Below are 20,907 nucleotides of genomic sequence, written 5' to 3'. Positions count from 1 at the left end.
CGTTGTGTCACTGGGAGCAGATGTGATGGTGGAGTGATGCAGACACTGGACACAGAGGCAGATTATCAGACACTGAACAGTAAGTGTTCCTGTATGATTCTTTTGCTTGTTATCTGAAGCTTGTACCATAACATAAGGGGACTGCAGTGTTGCCCAGAGCTAACTCTTGGCCAGCTATGATACTGCAAACACCCAGACAGAATAATTAAAGCTCAAAAATGCAAAATGTTTTTGTAAGATCTTGATTTACTTTGAATGTTTTACTTCTATAACAGCTGCTATAGTTACATTGCAATTCATCAAAAATGTGTTACTGATTGTTGTTGTTTTTTGGTAGATATTTGCATTCGAATTTCAGACAGAACTTCATGATTAGGTGCATGGGTACTGTTTACATCATTAATTCTGTACCATGTGTTGACATACTGTAAGTAAAACCACACACACAACCAACTAATAATGTTTAAAGAAGTCATTATCTGCTTTTTTTGTCTCACTGATAAAGCTGAGCACACTGTCTGGCTTATTCATCAGCTTTGCCAAAGCTGTAAGTCTCAGCCGTCTACAGGGGGGGTGTGATGTTGTACTTACTTTAGTGTGTATAGTGACAGCATCAATTTGTCCTTCTTTAACCAACCAGGCATTTATTATTTGCCTGTTATGAGCTGAGAGCACAGTAGCCAGATGGAGGCTGTTGATCTTGTTAAAAAGGTAGATGTGAAAAAGCCATTACCTGGACCACAGCAAACACACACACACACACACACATGCACGAACAACTATACGCGTGTGAGCGCGCACACAAATGCACATACACACAGTTTTGTGCAGTCTACCATTCGCTAAGCTGCAATCTGCACACTGGTCTTTGCACCTGCTGCACTTAAAGTTATTAAGTGATCAGTCACGAAGAATTATTGCGTACAGCTTGAGTTATATAAATGGAAACTCCAAAGGAAAATGGGTCTAGTTGTTGGTTTGTTTTGTTACCAAATTTCCGTTAAAGATCAGAAGAGTATAGTCAATCATTTCTTACTGTCTAGGTTCTTGCAGTTAACGAAGAGTGCAATTAAGTAAGAGTTAGATGGTAGATGTAAGTTTACATATATTTGCATACAGGTCGGCCACTGATCGCATATGATAGGCATGATGCGTAGTGGAGTAAGTGCTGACATGCAAAGTTAATGATTGACGAAGCCTCTTACACTCAAACTATCACAGTTGGTTGCTAAGAGCCTGAGGAGAGGAGATAGCTTGGTTACATGTCCAATAGCTGATGTGTACATACATTATAGATATCTGGCAGGCGTATGCAGTATACATACAAAATGTGAAACCAATGGACATTTTAATTAATGCAGCAAATATCAGGTCTGATTTACAGAGATTACTGGGATTGCTCTGTGAATGGAAAAATGAGAGAATTTAAATGCACACTCACATATTCTTCTTCCTGCCTGCTCAGACTATTTCCCTTAGCTGTGTTCTCATGCAACCAGCAGAATAGAGGCGTGTTGCTGCCCTGGAAAGATGGTGGGACTGAGAAACTGCTCTACATGGGAACCATTGCTACTCAAGGCCTCCTGCATCAAGTCCTGTGCCAACGGCTGCTCCCTGGGCATCACTGCACACCTTACCTATGCTAATGCTGACATGGAGTCTGTAGAAGGTACATGATTCACTCTTAGCACAAGTAATAATCATAACAACTGTATTTTGAATGGAATTGCATTTGTATTTGACTCCATATGTCAGCAAATCAGAAAAAGGAAGAAGTTGAGATGGGTTTGAGTTGGAAGAAAAGTAAACTGTTTTACTTTAGTCAAGCTTCAAAACAGAAGTACAGGATGTTGTCGGTGTGAGGTAACAAAATGCATTATTGCAACAGAAGAGGGATGAGGATTGATCCTTGAGGAACACCACAAATAACACCTACAACAAGAAAGGTTGCATTAGAGAATTCAAACATTTATTATATCAAGAGCAAAACACTTTAAAGTCAATCTAAGCTTAAAAGTTGTCAAAAGTTGCATTTAAATGTAACAGCACCAAAATTGGTCAGACACCAAACATGTGAACAGTAAGCAACAGTCAATATTTATCATGCCCGTATAAGATATATTGTACTTAAATGTTATGTAGTTTGATTGCTTTCTAAATTCATGCAAAAGTCTGACATTATTGTTTTGTGTGTCAAACACTTTTGGTCATCCAGGTGTTTTTGTGTACCCTCTCGGGGAAAAGGAGGTTGTGGTCGGCTTTGAGGCTGTGATTGCGGGCCGGTTGGTGGGGGTCCAGATACAGAGCCGAGGGAAGCTTAAGGACTGCTGTTCGGATTGCTTCCCTGGATCTGGTCTTGAAGGCCACTGTGGGAATGGCCGGGAGTGGGGCTGCTGTGGGAGCTCCAGCCTTGACATGCAATGCACCAACGGTGAGGATGGGAGGAGACTCCCTGTATTTTCTTTGTAGATAAAAATGGTCATTTGTACGATAATGTAATGTGGACCATTGCCTACTGCTGTAATGATCTGGTGTCTGCATGAATACAAATGTAGCCACAGTCCCTTTTCTGTCCTGTTTTATCCGCTCTTAGGACAGACAGTTGAGGGAGGCAAATAGATTTGGCTGCCTGCCTAATGGTGATAGGGCGTTCACTTAGTACAAACGTATATCAACTTGAAGTGGGGAGTATTTTATTGGAAACGGTGATATCATGTGCATGGAATACATTCTCCAATACAGCCAACACAACACAGATTCAAATAACCCTTTTGCAATCTTAGATTATTTATTTCATTTCAAGGCATGAGTGATTTTATATTTGTCACTGTACAAAATTCTTAGGGGTTCAGTTTATTTGTTTGTTATTTATTTGAAGGGAAGGTAGTTAGAAAAATATGTCTTTTTAATGTTCTCGTCCCAGCGGTACATTCTATGTTATTCATCTCTTGTGGGATTGATTAAATAAAATATCTTGACATGCATTACTGGACTTTCATTTACAAGTAATTAACAAGATAATTAATATATATTTTGGCATTTAACGGTGTGCTCTTTGGAGGTGCTGCCTAAAGCAAATGTCTTTTGATATTTTTATTATGATATATGTTGTTGATGTGTTTGCCATAAATACATTATTTTGAGATATGGAGAGAGGGCACTGTAGTGTCTAAAGAAGGATCTAAAAAATAAAGATGATGGGAGGGCCTTTTATTTTTTTTATAAAATAAAAAAAAGATGAGATTTAGGCCCGCCTCTGTCCACTATGTCTTTTTGAGTTGTTGTATGATCTGAGTAACTGCTGTATTTCTGCTTTAGGACATCTCATCCTGGACGAAGACCTTGAAAGAACCACCTTCATCGTGAGCACAGGCGTCATTGGCCCCATGGATATAGTGTCCGTTATCATAAGCACCACACTCGAACTCCCCACATTAGAAAATGGAGCAATCAGCATTGTCTACCCCACATTGCTGACACCAATCGTCACTGGCCAGATGACTCCAAGCAAGAGTGAAAACGGGGGGAAATCTGAAGAAACTGGGTATTTATGTCAAAAAACAACTCTGGCAACACAATTGTACTGAACATTATCCTTTTAAATGAATTAAATGTAACTGACCACTGTATTTTGTTTTCCGAAATACTTTACATTTCTCTCCTTCTCAGGCCAACCAGCTGCTTTGGTGCCACCTCAGGAAAACAAGACAGGGCCCTAGACTCTGAGCAGCAGTGTGCCTATTCCATCTTCACCAGTCCAGCTGCCAACCTGGCACCTTATGAACTGAACTTCCAGCTACTGGTCAGAGGGGCCTGCCTACTGGCCGGTACGGTTGACTGAGTCATTGTGATGTATTAGAATGGTGGGCAATCTCATTACGAAATAAAATGAACGGTTTACAGAGAGGGCCTGAATCCAAGCACAGCCAGAACACAAAATCCAAAGGATAGACTGAGGACTCAGTCACCTCGACAGTAAAAAAAAAAGTAATCATTACTTATCATAAATGCATATAACCAATGATTAGCTTGTCTTTATTTCTTCCTAAACTGGTTTATAGGACTGGAGAGCCCCACTCACGCTCTGAGGGCAGATGCAGACCCCAGTGCCCAAAGTGCCTCTGCGACCTACATCACCTTGGCACAAGAGCATCCGTTTGACAGACACATAGAGATCATTCTGCACCTCAGTGGTGAGTAGTTGAAAAGTGTACCTACTTCCCCCCCCCCCCAATACCTGAATGTGACTTCAATTAACAAACCTCCTCCACAGAACCTCACAGCCCATTGGTCATATTAGAGCGAGGCAGGCTTTCGTTCAGCCAGTACGAACAGCAGATCTACTCCCGTCGGGATTTCATTCGCTGCATTCGCAAAGATTCCCAACCTGAGAGGAAGGTTAGTGATTACTCATGCTGCTTCATTATTCACCATTGTAATCTCACAAGTGTCCCTATTCATGTACTCTGACGGTGTTACTGCATAAAAACATGCTGATGTTCCACTTGGCCTGCAGCTGGAGTTTGTGAGGAAGCGATACCACAAGGACATTCTGAGCAGCCCCGTCTTGATGCTCAATTTCTGTCCCGACTTGCTGCGTGAACCTCTGGAGCTGCACAAAGCCACCAGAGAACTGATGTTCCTTGTTGATCGCAGCGGCAGCATGAGTGGCACCAACATCCACCATGTAAAGGTGAGCTGCAGGCAGGATGAAAACGTACCACTGAACCAGATTTTAGTCTTGACATTTAGAGACGTATGTTGATCTGGCTCCATCCTGTCTGTCCCTTCATGTTTCCACAGGATGCCATGGTGGTGGCATTGAAGAGTCTCCCCTCTGGCACCATGCTCAACGTTGTGGGCTTTGGAACCACCATCAAGCCTCTGTTCACCTCCAGCAAGCTCTGCACTGATGTTAGTTTGATGCAGTAACCTTATAGATTGGATAATTATCTGTATCTGCCTTGTTTATAGGATTTTCAGTGAAACAAATCATGTTATTGTTAACATGTGCTTTCATGTTTATGGAAAGCAGATGTTTTTCGCCCATTTTGGACGATCTGTTCTATTTTGTCTAGCTTCTAATCAGGCAATATGCGTTGCCTTAGTAGCAGAGTATCAGGTTTTTTCCAGACCAGGGGCTGCAAGGACAAACAGTCGTTCCACATATTACTGAGCATATGGTGACCTTTCATGCATTTTCACTAAGGCACGAGATGTCCTTCCATCTCCTCGCCTGTCGGGCATGTTTGTCCAAAGTGTGATTCGAGGTGGTGTGAAGGCAGGTGCTAATGCATGTGTGTTTGCTCTCTCTTTATTAGAGATTTGCCGATTCAATTCTTTGCCACCCTCACAGGCTAATTGGGGAATCTTGACAACATGGGTGATGTTTGCAAGGCAGCGTCGAGCAGTTGGACAGATGTTGTTGGTTGATGCTTGCTTTTCCCACCTTTACTGTAGGTCTGATGGCATCTTTGCTTTTCTTCTTCTCTGCCTCAGGTCACTCTAATGCAGGCATTAGAGTACACCCAGAGGATGAGAGCTGACATGCGAGGCACCAACCTGCTGGGGGCGCTGTCCTGGGTGTACCAGCAGCCAATGCAGCGCTCATATCCTCGCCAGGTCTTCATTATCACAGATGGATCCATCAGCAATGTGGCTAAAGTGCTGGAGCTGGTCCGAAGAAACACATGCGCTGGCAGGTAATGAGCTTAAACCTATCTGCAATTAGATATTTGACCCATCATGTGTGAGGAAAGGTACAGCGAGGCACAAGGTGGATATCCAATCTGAGGCAAAAACACACACAAAACGGACATTAAGTCGAACAACTAGTTACCAAAGATTTATTCTATGGCTGGCGTGTGACAAGGAAGCAGAGAGGAATGGAGTGCAGTGAGTGCAGGCAGAATGAGGTGATAAATATGAAAGAGACACCATCTGGAGGAGGAAGGAGAGGAAGAGACAAGCAAACAGTGATCTTGATCTTGAAGAACTGAGACCAAAGCACTGTGAAAGAAAGAAAAGAAAGGGCTGAGGTATTTTTTTTTCCCCCGCCCAGTAATCCCGTTAAGTGCTCTCCTCTGCAGTAAGAGACACGCCCCTCAGGTTGTCCTGAGGCCCTTCAGCAATGCACAATAACTCCATTTATCCCTCATTAGTATTCTCCTGATAGGCTGTCTTTCTCCACTGTATTGCTGTCCCTTCGCATACTATGTAAATCTTTCGTTATTCTCAATACATTTCATTTCAATGAAGGACTGTTACATGTCAGTCTAACTACATGTAGTCACAAAAATAGGCCTTGTATTTAAATCATTGTGGTTTCCTGTCTTGTTATTCAGGTAGTGCAAACAGTATCTGGCCAACCAGACTGACTTGCTGTTTTTAGAGACAGCACACAAGCAGGATCTCAGCCCTTTCAATTATTCTGTCCCCTGTTCTTTTCAAACTCCCAATTAGCCAAATGGCTTGTGATCCCTCTGAGTACCAAAATAACAGTTATTTGTCTTTAATGACTCCAAATGTTCTCTTTTCTTAGACACATGGAAGCCTTTGTATGCTATTAGGGTTTCACAAATAGATACTGAGTTGCTGCAAAAGGCTCGTAGTGGATTTGTTTATATGGGAACACAAGTCCAGAGCACATTGTACATATAGTGCAGGCAGTGCATCAAAGACTACGCTGTAACACAATAACTTTAATTTAATTTTGAAAATGGAGAACTGTATCATCTATGCAGATGCTTTGGCCTGGGCCTTGGGCCTCGAGCCTGCAGGAGACTCTTGCAGGGCGTTGCCAAACTGACAGGAGGGACGACAGAGTTCTTGGATGATGAGGAGAGACTTCAGCCCAAGGTCAGCAGCAATGCAACACTGCCACCTATTGGAAGAAATATAGATTGCAGAACAATTATAAGCATGAGCTTACTTTCTTACGAGATAAATACATACAGATTTAGTTCTTCACATTTGCCTTTCTGCATATCACAAGCCATCAGCAGTGAAAAGTAAAGTACATTTTCTCAAGTACCCTTCTTAAGTATACTTTTCTACTTTACTTACTTACTAGCTACACCTTGAACAGCTACAACATTAAATTACTACTTTTAGTCCACAATGAGGAATCAGTTTTACTACTAATAATGAAATACCACATGGGCAATTTCTCTGCACAAGTACTTTGATTTTGATACTTTCAGTACATTTTGCTGATGATACTTATGTATTTTTACTTGAGTACAATTTTGAATGCAACACTGGAGTATTTTACATGAATGTTTTGGTACTTTTACTTATAATCTGAGTACTTCTTGCACCACTGGCCACTATTCAGTTGTACAAATGAATTGTAAAGCCTTCAATTTATAAATAATGTGATCAATCTATCTCATCAGTTAATAAAGTCTCTGAAAAAGGCCTTTGAACCTGTGCTGACTGACGTACGGATTGACTGGTATCTGCCAGAAAACATGGAAGCTTTTCTTTCCCCCAATGAAATCCCTCCGCTCTACCCTGGGAATCGTCTAATTGGATATTGCACCCTATATGATATGACGAATTTCAAAGCAAAAAGGACAGAGGTACACGTAACTACATTCTTTAAAATTACGTCTGTGTGTGTCTGCATAGAAAAGCAGATATCTAATCTAACTTTTTTATAGTCTCAAGGACGCGGCTATAAAGGTGTACACCGAGGCTCCACGGGTTCAGTTTTTGGACAGTCAAATGATGAGCTTTCACCTTCCCCTGCCGCCGAGTTAATGCCTGTGGTGACATGTGCCGATGGCGCCAACCTGGAGGAGGCGCTGAGGGAGATTTCCAGGGAAATCTCCTCTGAGTTCTCCTGCGCCAAAAACACAGATCCTGGAACCAGCCCAGGTCAGTCAATCATCAGTGGATCTTGTAGTGAGTATAAATCAAGACTGGACACCTCATACCATTGTGGTTCATGTTGGGCTTTTATCCGCTCTATAGTTGTGGGGCTAGACTGGTCCAGTGACGTGAGGAGGAGGATCCAGGAGAGCTCATATATCCAGGAGCAGTACGTCCTTACTCGCTGCTCCCTCAGTAGTGAGCGGAGTCTTCAAACACAGTCCCACTCACACATACACGCCTCGTCCAACTCTGACTCTGCAGGCGGGGTCTTTCTCCCGGACCCTCACTCCTCTGGTTCAGTGCTGGATACTGGGTCTCTACCCCAAGGCCTTGAAAAGATGCCCCCTCCAGAACAGAGGTCGTCCCTGTCTCGCTGGGCAGACTCTGCATGGCAGCAAAACCTCTCAACAGAAACCCCCGATAACGGGGCAGAAAAGGTGCAATTGATAGTACTGTATACACATCATAGAAGTACTGTAATGTACAAAATATCACAACTAGATACAGTACAAACAGATCCCCAACATATTTTAAATATAGACATATGTGGTTGCAAGGAAAAATAAAATAGCAGTCTAACCTACTTTTTTTTGAACCCAGTTGCTTTTCCCTCTTATACAACCAGAGTGAGCTTCTGGATGGAGGAGAGGAGTCTCGTAGGAGACATAAAGTACTTGCCCGTTCAACCATGGCAGCACGGAGTTTCTCGTCCCCCCAGGGCGAGCTGGAGATGCATCGCCTGAGGAGAGCTCTGGAGAGGGTCTCCTTCGACCAAACGCTGGGAGGGAGACTGGACGAAAGCGATGGGGAGACAAAGCCCCCATCGAGAGGCACACTGTCCCGCCGAAGCCTCACTGACTCTAGTGCGCTATAGTTCTAAGAAAAGCAGGATTACTATTTTGCCTCCAACACATATTTATTCTTTCTCACTCTGACCCTCAGATGGACTCCTGTTCCCTGCTTCTCCTCTGGACTGGGACAGCTTCACAGACCCAGAGTACCTCTTCACTGCTGCACCACCGGAGGATCCTCCGCCAGGTCAATGCCGCTCGCTCATTCATGGCCTGTTGAGCGGCAGACCCGTGTCCTGGGAGGTTACCGTGGACCTGGGGCACCTCTGGACCCCTGACGTCCAGGAGTCACCAGGAGTTGAGGGATGTGGAGAAGGAGGAGGAATAGCAGGGGAAGAAGGAAAAGGAGGGGAAACATGGGATGAGATCATTCACCAACTGACTGCTCGCTCAGTTATTAGGGACTTTGAGAAGATGGCAGAGAAAGAGAGCGACTGTGGACATGGTGAGGCTTAATTAACTACTTCAAACGTTTATATCACGTTACCTTAAGTTATTTGGTATACGCTCTGTCTACCCCTTACTGTTTCTTAGGTTCAGCAAAGCGATACCGCATGAAGGCTATCCAGACCAGTAAGCATTGTAACATCATCTGCATGTACACAGCCTTCACTATCACTGATAGCAACCCCAACAAATGCTTGCAGGACAGCACGGACGTCCAAAACACAGGTGTGGCTTACTACCAATCCATTTTTAACTGAAACCCTATGTTCAGAACTTGGTACGTGCAGTTTGAAAGATGTTGGCATTCATTAGGCAGCAAGGGTCTGTTTAAAGATGCTTCAGTGTTGCATTATGGGAATTTTAGGATTAAGTGTTTTTTCGTTTTTGAGCCACAGCCTGGATTATAAATCAGGATATAATTTAGCCACCGCTTCTTAGTTTTGGACCATTCCTTTTTTTATGCGTTTCTCGTGAGTTCCCATCTTAATGATACTAATGCTCACTGGAGTGCACCTTTAATATTTATTTTTGTGGGGACAAGTACATAGTTTCAACCAGCACCACATAAATCATAACCTTCATAGTCTAAAATCGTTTGCAATGCCTGTTGCATAATGTTAAAATGATGAGGAAAATACTGATTTGATCTCTTACACCAGGGTAAAGTTAGTCAATAACACAATTTTGTCTGTGTGTGTGCGTGTGTGTGCGTGTAGGAATGCATTTGGGGAACAGCCGGAGTTCCCAATCAGGTAGTCGCAAGCAGAGGGTGTATTCTGTTGGTTTAGGCAGACGGCGCACCAGCAGAGACAGTGAAGAGGTCGAGGACGCCTGGAACTCTACAGGTAGACAGACTGAATGATACCAGCACCCATTTCTGTTTTCAAGACTTTAGGTCATCAACAATCTTTGTATCTCTCAGACAGAGATGACACCCCTGCCTCACCCTGTAGCCTTACATCCTGGGACTCTAGTAAGTATTGTCGACTCGATCAGTGAAAAAACATTGTAGTGCGAGTGTAGTCTCGAGCTTAGAGGTGTCTTATCAGAAAGTTCATTCAAATCTCAAGGTGAGTCTTTACTGAAGGAGAAAAATCTGAACCGCTCTCTCCTGACTTGATTATGCGCACCCGCAACCCCTGAGGTAGTCCTTAAAGGATCAATTTACCCAAATTACAGAAAGAACAAAAAAAGATTTCCGTCTTCACCCCAATGCAAAGAAAGCCGATGGATCTTTAAACTTGCAGCATTGAAAAACTTTAAAAGCAACATTTTCTTCCAGAAAAAAATAGCCCAAAATGTTGAGCAAGACAAAAATGTTTTTTAGGTCTATGTCATGTAAAGGGTGAATTGAACCTTTAAATACAACCACAAACATCACGTTATCACTGTGCTGACACAATACTGTTTATGTTTTATCCCACACTGCTTTCTCAGATGTAGGGGGCAGTGCGTACTCTGCTACAGCGCCAGCAATGACAGGTGCCTCATGCACTCGTTCACAGCGATCCATCGAGAGCAAGTCAATGGAAAGCTTCTTTGGCGCCAGGTAAAAGTTTCACTCCAAATTATAATTCTTGTGAATGTGGCATTACAGTGTAAAGGGGACTTCGTAGCAGTGCTTGTGCTCCAGTTACTTCAGAGAGCAAACTTTCTGTTTGGGGTGTGTATTATGTCTACATCCAAATGTATGGATATTCAAAGGCCAAAAATCCAACCTCTTCTGTATATTCCAGATTTCCATTGGGCAGACTCAGGTCCTCCATTTCATCAGGAAAGCAGGTTCCTCTCAAGTCCCACTGTCTGTCCGCAGAGACGGAGAAGCAACCTGAAACTGAAGCTCCAGACTACCTGCCCTTGGTGAGCTGTGCAGACACGGATAACATCTACACTTAAATACACACACAAGTGTGCAAAGACATTTATTAATCTGTGTCTAAATGGTGTCTAATCAGGTGCATCTGCAGCTGGCATCGGGAGCTTTTCTTCTGACAGAGATCTACTCTGACTGTGTCCAGATCCCCCTGGACCGCCTGAAAAGGGCTTCACCCTACAGCCTCCACCGCCGCAGTCTCAGCCCGCCATTCCGCTGCACATCTCCCAGTGCTCCGTCTTTATCCGCCTCTAACAAGCCTTCTGGTGCTCCTACCAGCCACCATGTAACATTTTCTCCTTCTTCTTCCTCCCTTGCCAAACCAACTGCCCCTCCTTTCCACCACACTCCAGACGACACTCCCCTGATGCTGGAACCAAGGCTACGCCGAAGACACCCGTCTGACCGAGACCCTGTCACCTCGCCCCCTGACCTCCCCAGCTCTGAGGAGGGCTCCTTGGAGCTATCTGTCGGACCCTCTCAGAGCCTGAGCCACGGCCAGGCAGATAGCGGGCGTGGATCAGAGACGGATGTATGTGAAGGGTCCTCAATAGAGCCAGCTGATCTCCAAGGGAACAGCCAGTTGGCTCTAGAGGACCTGGAGGGCTCGAGCTGGGCCACAGCTGTGGCTCTAGCCTGGCTCGAGCACCGCTGTGCCGGCTACTTCATGGAGTGGGAGCTGGTGGCAGCAAAAGCAGACTTCTGGCTGCGCTGTCAGGAGCTGCCCGAGGGAGTGGACCCGGCAGGGCTGAAGGGAGCTGCCAGACAGCTGTTCCTGCTGCTGCGCCACTGGGACGAGAACATCAAGCTCAACATGTTGTGTTATAACCCAAATAATATGTGAGACAATGATCTCTGAGGAAACCGAGTCCGATCTACAGATTAGCATAATAATTTGTTACCGATAACGACTCCTAAAAAGGGACGTCTCTACATAGACGAGGAATCCTGTATTTTATCTGCAGGATCAACTAATACTATAACCTAGTGCCAAGTTCATTCAAATATTAAGTTGCACATGACTTTTTAAAAAAAATCAATTTAAGACTTTATATTTATGTCGAAAGAATAATCTCAAATGACAGACCAAGTGGCCTTTGATCCTAAATCTGTATATTGCTTTATGCAATCACAACAATGCCTTGACCACCTGAATGGGCTTTTTGTAGTCTATATGTAGTCAGCTACTTTGCCAAACGTATAATCACAGTCAGTGTTGAATGAGTATCATTTTGATTATGAGGATGATTATTTGATAAACTAATGAAATCTTACTTTAAATAATGAATGTTGGGAAAATAAAATAAAAAAACAGTGGAATTCATACATTTGTTGTAATATGTAACAAAAACATACATAAAAGAAGAAGAAGAAGAAACTTCAAGGTAAAGTGGCATCTCTGTTTAATATAAAATGTCATGCGTTTGCGGTCTCAGTCTATACTGCCAACTGTTCACATTACATGTACTTAGTGAAGTGAGCCACTTACAACAGAAGATGAATCAATTATGTAACAGATCAGACAAATAGCAATGATTGTCTACGGCTTAGTTTTACACATTTGTGTAGAATTATACAACTACTGGATAATATTTTTGGCCTTCTACTGAAGAATACTGCAACAAGTGGAAATGCTGCAGCCTACTGCCCGATTGCAATTCATTTAAAGCTTTTGGTGCTACGTTCAAATTCTGTAACATATCAATGATGTCTTTCTATTTTTTTTATAATATCAGAATATCAAGTAAAGGAAAAATGACTTGGCCTGTTGAAAGTCACAATCTCCTCTTAGCGCTCTACTCCACTCTTGAATCTGAACATGAAACCTGCGAATCACTATTTTCTTTCTCGTTTCATATCTTTAAACTGCAAGGGACTACTTCATCATGTAGGCATCTCTCTGCCGACCGCACCCACACATTATCTTCCTTCACTTTAATAGTTAGCTGAGATGTGAAGCATTAAATGGCTCCTTGTATTCACTTACAACACAGTCTATCCCTGTGACCTCACTCTGCACCGGTGTGAGGATCAGAGGAGGGTGGTGGAGGCTGTTCAGCAGCTGATTAGACTTAAATATTGACCAATCAGGCTGTGGCTCACTGGCGCTTGTCCTTGACGGGTGTGTGTTCTTGTGTTTCTGCTGGGGCGGAAGGCAGCGGCGGAGCCAGCCACAGACAGAGGAGGATGATGAGATGACAGACGTGGAGGGCGGCGGAGCTGCTGTTTGTAGAGGGGTAGGTGTTCCACGAAAGCTCGATCAGACCCAGGATAAGAACCCTGAACACAAGGAGAAAACAATATAGCATCAACATTTGATCGAGCGTTTGGTGATGTGCTATGCTGTAGGTCTAAAACTAATCAAAAATATAACTTGTAGCTTAGTATGTAGACGCCCTCTTACCTGAGCAGGTGGGCCATCTTCTTGACTCCTCCGCTCCAGAGCAGGTAAGGCAGTGTGTGGAAGTACCAGACGTAGAACTGGTAGTGCAACGAACGACTGAAGCACATGCCAATGAAGTTAGAGCTGAACAGAATCAGCACCATCTGTGATTTTCTGTTAAGGTCTGATACATAAGCCAGGGAATACTAAAAATATCATTTACTCTCTGACCAATATCATGCAGACACCCAGCAGTAAAAGTTATAATGACAATGCTGATTTGTCCTTTAAGGAACAATACAGGAGTAGATTCAAATGGAACAAAAGGATATGATCAACAGGGATCTTCTGAGCAGGTGTTTTCCTCTTGCTTGGGTCCTTGAGCAGTTCGAAGATGCTTTCTCCTGGCCTTGTAAGAGAAAATAGTTACTTTTAGTAGATGGCAAAATATAAATCAATATAGCACATGTTAACACCTTCCTTAACTGTAAAGTCATATTTGTGAAAAACTGTGACTGATGACCTAAAAGATGTGTGTAGCACAATCTTTTTCATAAAGCACATTACTGGCTTCAATCAATGATAAAGATTGCCCTAAAATAGTAACACAACATTTAAAATATAAAAGTGGCATCATTCCTCTGCAACAAAAGACTACATTTGATTCAGTGGATAACCCACAGACTTGAATTGCCAAAATGCATTTTTCAGCAGAATACAGAGATAGGTTGTAGTGTAGATATGTATTTTACAGTAAAGGTCACTTCACAAAGGGCTTCTATGCTGTTGAGATATCTTTGTGTTTCTTCATGACAGTTTGTTGCATTGTCTCATAATGCCATGCTGCTTAAGAGTCATTGTGGTGGCAAGCAAAACACTGTTGTCTCTGCATCGCAGATGATTAATTATGACAATATTCATACCATCCTCACGCTTCATCTAAACATCTGGGATATATCAGGGTCCATGAGATAAACTACTGACTGCTGTGTCGTGGAACAAAAACTGTCATGACATTAACTCCTGATTTATTTCAGCTCAAGTCAAACTAGAAGGCCAACGGCAGGGGCGTCGTTAGGCCTATTTTAGGGGGGCTGAAGCCCCCCTCAAATGTTCTTCAGCCCCCCAAATAATTTGGCATTATTGGCTTTAAAAAAAAATGGTGATGTCATTAAATTAAACTATTGTTTCTCACATGGACAAGTTATTTATAACTCTAACATGCTACATATGTGCGTGCGTTCTGGTTTGTATGTTTTCTCCCCCTTCAAATTACAATCCAATAGCCTATCATCATACTTAACGATGTAAAGTTGACACTGTCAGGTCCATTCTCCATCCATTGTGTGCGGTCCCTTTAAGAATTAGGATTTGGGAGTGACGCGGATATTCCTTATTTGAGAAAAGTTCACATTTGTGTTGTCATATTTCACTATGACCCTCAAATTCTGTCTCTTGTGTTATCATATACTGAATGCAAGCAAAACTACAGAGCAAAATCATACTCTTTCTGATTGAACCAATCTATGAACTGTCTGAAACAATGGATATCCGCGGCCCCAAATGGGCCCCAAAAACAAATCGCGCAAACATGCCACTCCCCTTGGGGCTAAGCCCCCCCTTTCTTTGAATCCTAGAAACGCCCCTGGCCAACGGTAACCTTGGCACAGCCAAAGTCTCTCTCACCTCTTCCAACGGTGGAGAGCAAAGAGCAGCAGGGCTAGCAGGTGGACAGTCAGCAGGAGCAAGTGGAAGTACCGATTCAAGAAGAGCCATTCTGGCAGGAAGCGCCAGTTGACCGTCCACTTGAACATAAACTGACGGCCAAGGTCAAACGCCTGGCTCATGTAACCCATGGGATTCTCCAGGAGGAAAGGCAGACCTAGCAGAAGCTGTGATATTAAGACAGATTCATTTCGAGATGATGCTTGACCATACTGGACATTGTTAATAAAATATGCCAGTTAAACCATCCCTGGTTTTATGTCATAGGTCATCTTTTACCTGTATACCTGCACACAGACAAAGTTTGGGAATTGTCCGGATTAGACCAAACTCAGACAGGAGGAGCAAAAGTAGTCCCGGAGCAAAAAGGAGCACATTCATTTTCACAGACACTGCTAAACTGTCAGAAAGAGAGGAAGATTAGGTTGTTATTACATTATGCAACACATGGCAAAACAAATAACTGTATGTTTGAATATTTACATACATTACACAGCAGATAACTATTTCCTCCACAGAAAGCCATCACATGAAAAGCTGCATTGTGCTGTTAAGGAGTTCACACTTGCCTGTAAAGGCCGCAGCCCAGAGTCCAGTATCCATCCATGAAGAGGTTGACAGCTGCAAACAGCAGCATCATGGCCACAGGGTCATTAAAGAGACGCAGAACAAAGATGGAGTGTATCCGATAAGAAGCACAGCACACAAAGAAGAACACATAGGGAGGAACCTGGGAAAATACAAAGAAATAAAGAAATATATAATTATGGCAATAAAAAGGGAAACTACACTCATTGGTGTTTCAACAAGAAATTGGGTATTGGCATACATTATAGACATATATACAGAATATTCAAGTTAAAAAGTAAAAAGTACAGAGAAATAGTTTAATGCTAACTCAATGGCCTCACAAGCACAACACTACAGTTTAGTGAGCAAATTGTATAAGGCCACATGGTAACTGAGGCTTTAGTTACACAGACTGACCTTCTTAGTGCGGTGGTACACCCTGAAGACGAGCAGCAGTGTGATGAGGTAGAAAGCAGCAAATATGTACTGGGCCAGACGGATGTTCACCCCACGGCTGGTAATGTAGTAGAGCGCTGTGAAGATGTAGACAAAGCCAGCCGGGTACCTGCAACAACGAGGTGCTGATTTATCCTGCACTGAAAACCACATGTAACTACAGGGTAGAGAGACCTACATCACATGAAACCTTTGAAACTCACACCAACGGGCCGGTGTCTCCTTTAAGCTCGGTGTAGTCGTAGGTACCATTGATGACTCCCTCTACTTCATCCATGTAGGCTTTCCAGTCTATCTCGGTGTCTGCAGAAAAGAGCAGGAATCGGGGATTGTGAGCGATGGGGAAGGTTACTGTCAGTGCTGTGTTGTTATATATATATATATATAAAAAACTGTACCAACATCATCGTTTTTTTCTCTACTGAATATAATTAATATTCTTTGGCTATACTTTTTTTAAAAATATGACAAATGCCCATCAAATATGTTGGTCCAAAGTCCTATAACTAATTATTTGACATCCAAAAACATCCAAAAGTCTTCATCTTTTGATATGGAACCTCCATATCAATAAAACCAGCTCGTTGCATTTGTGAAGCTGCAAATTGTTGGTTCATAATTGACTAAAACGCTTCATCAATATCATATCATAAACTCTTTCAGCATGACTGTGGACTAGTGCTGAAAGGGTTAGTTGATTGATCAGTGAGCCATATTGTGTGTGAAATATCATTTTAGTTAGTTAACATGTAGAAAATGTCAAACATTCACTGGCTCCAGCTTCCTAACTGTGAACATTTGCAGTTTTTTATTTATTTAATAGCTTTAGATTCTGGACTGTTGATGGGACGAACCAAGAAAACAGAAGTTTTGATCACTATTGACATTTTAAAGAATTTATTGATTGATCCAAATTAATTGATGAGATTAATTAACTAATCAATTATTATTAATTGTTACAGCCTTATATCAGACAAAGAAGTAAATTTGTCAAAATAAACTATGACATAATCATGCCTGGAACACAGGAGTTAACGTATGTTATCAGTGGGCAGTTATTACCATGCTTCTGCAAATTCAGATTAACGTTGTTGTCGTTAAAAGTAGCTTGTTTAGCTGCATGTTTTTGATAGAAGTTGCTGAAAAATAATAAATGGCGTTCAACACTGTAACAGAACAGACGATCTTATGTGGTCATGCAAGGGCAGAAAATTCCCTTTGACAGGTGGCAGAGTAAGTTAGTAGGTTTGCTAATGCTAGCTACTTAGCGTTCAGATACGTTCAGAACAATGACAAAGCACCATAGCATGTTAACTAGCCGCGCAGCTACTTACATGCTACTTTCTGTATGACCCACACATTGATCCCGATCTCTAGGAACCACAACACTGAGACGACCAGTAACGTGTATTCCGTCTTGAACAGGACCATATGTTTGTCCTGCCACAGTGTGTGAAGTTTCCCCCACAGTGCGGACGGGGAACCCGGAGATTTTCTCCGCACACCTCCTGCCATCTCGGCGGCGTATGAAGCGACCACAGTGGCTGCGACGGCGAGAGACAGAGAGACTGCAACGGACATGCGCAGTAATACGTAGTCCTGCAACGTCATCATCTACGTCACGTGACATGGGCAACAACACCGGTCAAACGAATATGTCAACTTGAGAGCAGCTTGGTTTCTCTGAGGTACAAAAACTAATTTATAATTAATCGTACTAGACAGTGAAGATATTTATACACCATGTACTGTTGCTCACATGGTTGAATAACGCTAATGTTGTCATAAAAAGTGGTTCGAGGTCACTACTTCTTCCCCTGTCTCATTGTAGCGTTAGTTGCTAGCAGCTAACTTTAGCTAACCAATATTTTAATTCATATTCTCACTGAAATACTCTGTGTGACAAGCGGTACGCTCACATGATATACAATGTGCCATGTTTTAATGGCACTTTTAACAAAGGCAGTATCGTTGACTTTGCTTTGGGACTGCTGCAAATACCAAGCTAGTTAGCGTAACATATAGGTACATTTAATTGCAAAACATGTGGTAGCTATTCCTTGTCAACTGACATATTTTGAATGTCAACACCAAGAAGCTACACTACACTAAACAGCTGACAAATTCATTAATGCAAGGGGTAAATTCAAATTCCATGATACCCAAGTGTAAAGTTTGACATGTATCATTTTCCTTTATTTATTTCTAGCTCTGTTTGCAACTTTACAATAATTATTGAAGTGTCTGATTCCATTGCTCATCACTTTCCATCAGTAGGACTTGATGCTGTCTGCATGTTCCTCACATGACAGCTTACATGTGTTACATTTGGGGTTGATGATGACCAACTTAAAGCACTATGAGGTGCTTTATAGACTTATACACTGCATTGAGTCCCTTTTAAAAATGCGCAGCAACATGCACTTTTTTGTCATTAATAGGACATAAGACCATCCTTTTTTTTTTTTTTTTTTTTACCTTCGTACAGGTTTGCAGCGACAGGAGGCTCAGAGGGAATGGATGGATTTCCTATGGAGGTTACAGAGGCAGTGTGTCTTGGGGCCAGCCTTGCCCTCTCAGGCATCTGTTACTATCTCTATAGGAAGAGCCGGACGACACTAGATAAACTTGATGTAAGTTGTTTTTCATGTGTAATCAATATGATCTTACATACGGTTTTATTGTTTTATTTTGAAAGTGTAATTTTGTGTTTTCATGCTGTTCAAGCCATCGGGAGGAATGGGATTAGTTGTGAAACCATGTAAACAATCTTTAGCTTTCACACACTGCTTGAAATCCTCTTTCTGTCACTAAAGTATGTGTACTACATATACAGCGTGTACATGTGTGTTATGTTCTCAGGATGCTCCACACTTCACCATAGATGGAAAACTCAAAGACATCTTGAAAGTTACTCCAGGAGCGTGTCTACAGTATGCTGTCATTGAAGGTAAACAGGGTGTCACAGATTTTTTTACACTGAAAAATGTGTATAATGTCCTTGTCTCTTATTATCTATCATGTGTATATGCATACTGTAGGTGCTGTGCAACCAGCAGGTGAGCCTCTGACAAGCCACTTCCAAAAAGAATTTGTCGGAGTGTTGCAGAAATTCCTGTTGAGAGAACACAGGCTAGTGTGGAACAGCCTATCACACACTTGGTGAGAAATCTATCAAGACAAAAATACCTAGCATTGTTATGATAGCATACGTGATACTTCCTCTTTACCTTTATGTGATAGTGGACAGTTTAACGTTAACTATCACAGTGTGAAATAAAGTTTAATTGACGATCGTCAGCTGCCAATAATCTGTAAAATATGCGATCAGGACATCGTCATTCATGCTTTTCTAGTCTCAGATCTTTGATAATGTTACATAGTAAACAACTAATCTGTTTAAATTGACAAAATGAGAACGAAGGTTCCGCTCAGTTAGATTATGATGTGTTCAGGCTCGGTTCAGTGAAAATGAGTATTGGACGAAGTGTGTTCACATGTGATCTTGTAAAATGTAGTGTTGCTGAGAAACTTGAATAAATCCAGTTGTTTGAAGGAGACGTTTTCACAACAATATAAATAGATATTAATGATGAATTATGAGCTGTTTAACTTCCTAACACTAGCTCTAAGCAGCTTATAATACATCATTAAAACTACGAATGACAGAATTAGTTTTAATTAATAAAAATACAATCTTTTATTTCCTCATCATTTGAATTGTAAGTTGTTATGAAGAACAAAAAACATTATAAATTACTACAACAAAGTAAATGGATAACATGTAACATTTTTGATGGTTTAAACTGACTTCAGAGCGGTTGAAATGATTTTTGGGGGCGGTGGCAAAAAAACATAGTCTGGAGCCTCGTAGACCAGCTGCTATAATCAAACAAAGGTATCTGTATCTGCCGATTTGGATCTTCAATGATCGGCAAAAAAAATGTAAACAGGGATCTCTAAAAATTATATTTGCTTATTTTTTTCTTTTGTGCTGATCCGATTTTTAGACTAGTTACTTAACATGTGGCTATCAGGATACCCCACAAAATCAGATTGCTGAATCATGAAAATATGTGATATTTTTGCTCTTAATTATGTGTTTGTGTTTTTACTGAGTGCTGGCCAATATGAGGTATCCATACCAGAATCAGAATCGTTTATTGCCAATGTATGTAACATACAAGGAATTTGTCATGGCAGGTGGTGCATAACATTAGACAATAACATTGAACAATAAACAACAATCAACAGTGCAAGAAATAGAAACATATTAAAATTTACAATAGAATTTAAAAGAATATAAAATAAAGTGCACGACAAACGGATAACAGGACTGTAAACAAGTGTAATGTAAAAGTGACAAGTGTATTTAAATATGAAGAGATGTGCAGGAGAGTAGTAGGGAGGAATATATTTTTTGCCTTTTTTGGCACTTTCGTAAGCTGGATATTTTGGAGCTCTCAGAAATATCTGAGCTTCTATGGTTATCCCATATAGGATGACTTGGCTTTGGACTCTTCTGTTTGGATCTGATAATATTCAAATGATGCCACTTAGTTTCCTCCAATTGTTTGTATATTTATGTTACAATGAGGCAACCCCAAATTTCCAATGTATATGATATTTTGTCTTTGTCATCATATGTGTAGACTAAAAAGACCTCATGTTCCTCCCTCTACATGTTGCAGGACGGACAGTGAACGAGTCTTGCACCACAGAGT

General features: G+C 41.8%; 3 protein-coding genes across 6 annotated transcripts in view; 2 read left to right on the top strand and 1 right to left on the bottom strand.

Annotated features, from left to right (window-relative positions):
* Nucleotides 1-12,375, top strand: vwa5b2 (von Willebrand factor A domain containing 5B2). Of its 4 annotated transcripts, none has more exons than XM_031854990.1 (22): nucleotides 1-79; nucleotides 1,503-1,669; nucleotides 2,216-2,431; nucleotides 3,319-3,544; nucleotides 3,670-3,827; nucleotides 4,062-4,193; nucleotides 4,274-4,398; nucleotides 4,517-4,693; nucleotides 4,804-4,914; nucleotides 5,500-5,702; nucleotides 6,744-6,858; nucleotides 7,398-7,583; nucleotides 7,665-7,881; nucleotides 7,978-8,315; nucleotides 8,504-8,741; nucleotides 8,821-9,174; nucleotides 9,264-9,401; nucleotides 9,893-10,021; nucleotides 10,099-10,149; nucleotides 10,614-10,725; nucleotides 10,913-11,036; nucleotides 11,132-12,375. In XM_031854990.1, exons 2-22 carry the CDS (start codon nucleotides 1,531-1,533, stop codon nucleotides 11,891-11,893), a joined length of 4,251 nt encoding a protein of 1,416 aa, XP_031710850.1. In that variant the 5' UTR covers nucleotides 1-79; nucleotides 1,503-1,530; the 3' UTR covers nucleotides 11,894-12,375. The 4 variants fall into 4 exon arrangements, with proteins under 4 accessions (XP_031710850.1, XP_031710854.1, XP_031710853.1 ...); XM_031854993.1 differs by having other exon boundaries at nucleotides 11-79; nucleotides 1,500-1,669; XM_031854994.1 differs by lacking the exon at nucleotides 10,099-10,149.
* Nucleotides 12,376-12,435: 60 nt separating this feature from the next.
* Nucleotides 12,436-17,797, bottom strand: alg3 (ALG3 alpha-1,3- mannosyltransferase). Its single transcript, XM_031854995.1, has 9 exons — nucleotides 17,518-17,797; nucleotides 16,387-16,486; nucleotides 16,145-16,292; nucleotides 15,727-15,887; nucleotides 15,437-15,557; nucleotides 15,119-15,324; nucleotides 13,765-13,841; nucleotides 13,454-13,598; nucleotides 12,436-13,329 (listed from the first exon to the last, which is right to left on the bottom strand). The coding sequence occupies exons 1-9, from the start codon at nucleotides 17,795-17,797 to the stop codon at nucleotides 13,149-13,151; spliced, it is 1,419 nt and encodes a 472-aa protein (XP_031710855.1). The 3' UTR covers nucleotides 12,436-13,148.
* Nucleotides 17,554-20,907, top strand: part of mul2 (mitochondrial E3 ubiquitin protein ligase 2) — a 4,975-nt gene continuing 1,621 nt past the window's right edge. Inside the window, exons 1-5 of the mRNA XM_031854874.1 lie at nucleotides 17,554-17,871; nucleotides 18,672-18,816; nucleotides 19,046-19,133; nucleotides 19,225-19,345; nucleotides 20,875-20,905. Coding sequence (XP_031710734.1) covers nucleotides 18,700-18,816; nucleotides 19,046-19,133; nucleotides 19,225-19,345; nucleotides 20,875-20,905 — 357 coding nt within the window. The 5' untranslated portion in view covers nucleotides 17,554-17,871; nucleotides 18,672-18,699. The remainder of the gene's footprint in view (nucleotides 17,872-18,671; nucleotides 18,817-19,045; nucleotides 19,134-19,224; nucleotides 19,346-20,874; nucleotides 20,906-20,907) is intronic.

Source organism: Anarrhichthys ocellatus, unplaced genomic scaffold, assembly GCF_004355925.1.
Source record: "Anarrhichthys ocellatus isolate YVR2014 unplaced genomic scaffold, GSC_Weel_1.0 scaffold15, whole genome shotgun sequence".
NCBI lineage: Eukaryota > Metazoa > Chordata > Actinopteri > Perciformes > Anarhichadidae > Anarrhichthys > Anarrhichthys ocellatus.
The sequence above is the reverse complement of the archived record's forward strand: the minus strand, read 5'-3'. Positions and strand labels throughout refer to the sequence as shown.

Coding starts and splice junctions, on each gene's coding strand:
- vwa5b2 (XM_031854990.1), top strand. CDS start 1,531: ATGGTGGGACTGAGAAACTGCTCTACATGGGAACCATTGCTACTCAAG. Junction 10,150..10,613: donor CCTTACATCCTGGGACTCTA/GTAAGTATTGTC, acceptor CTGCTTTCTCAG/ATGTAGGGGGCAGTGCGTAC. Junction 11,037..11,131: donor CTCCAGACTACCTGCCCTTG/GTGAGCTGTGCA, acceptor GTGTCTAATCAG/GTGCATCTGCAGCTGGCATC.
- alg3 (XM_031854995.1), bottom strand. CDS start 17,797: ATGATGACGTTGCAGGACTACGTATTACTGCGCATGTCCGTTGCAGTC. Junction 16,487..17,517: donor GGTCATACAGAAAGTAGCAT/GTAAGTAGCTGC, acceptor TCTTTTCTGCAG/ACACCGAGATAGACTGGAAA. Junction 15,888..16,144: donor TGTACCACCGCACTAAGAAG/GTCAGTCTGTGT, acceptor GTATTTTCCCAG/GTTCCTCCCTATGTGTTCTT.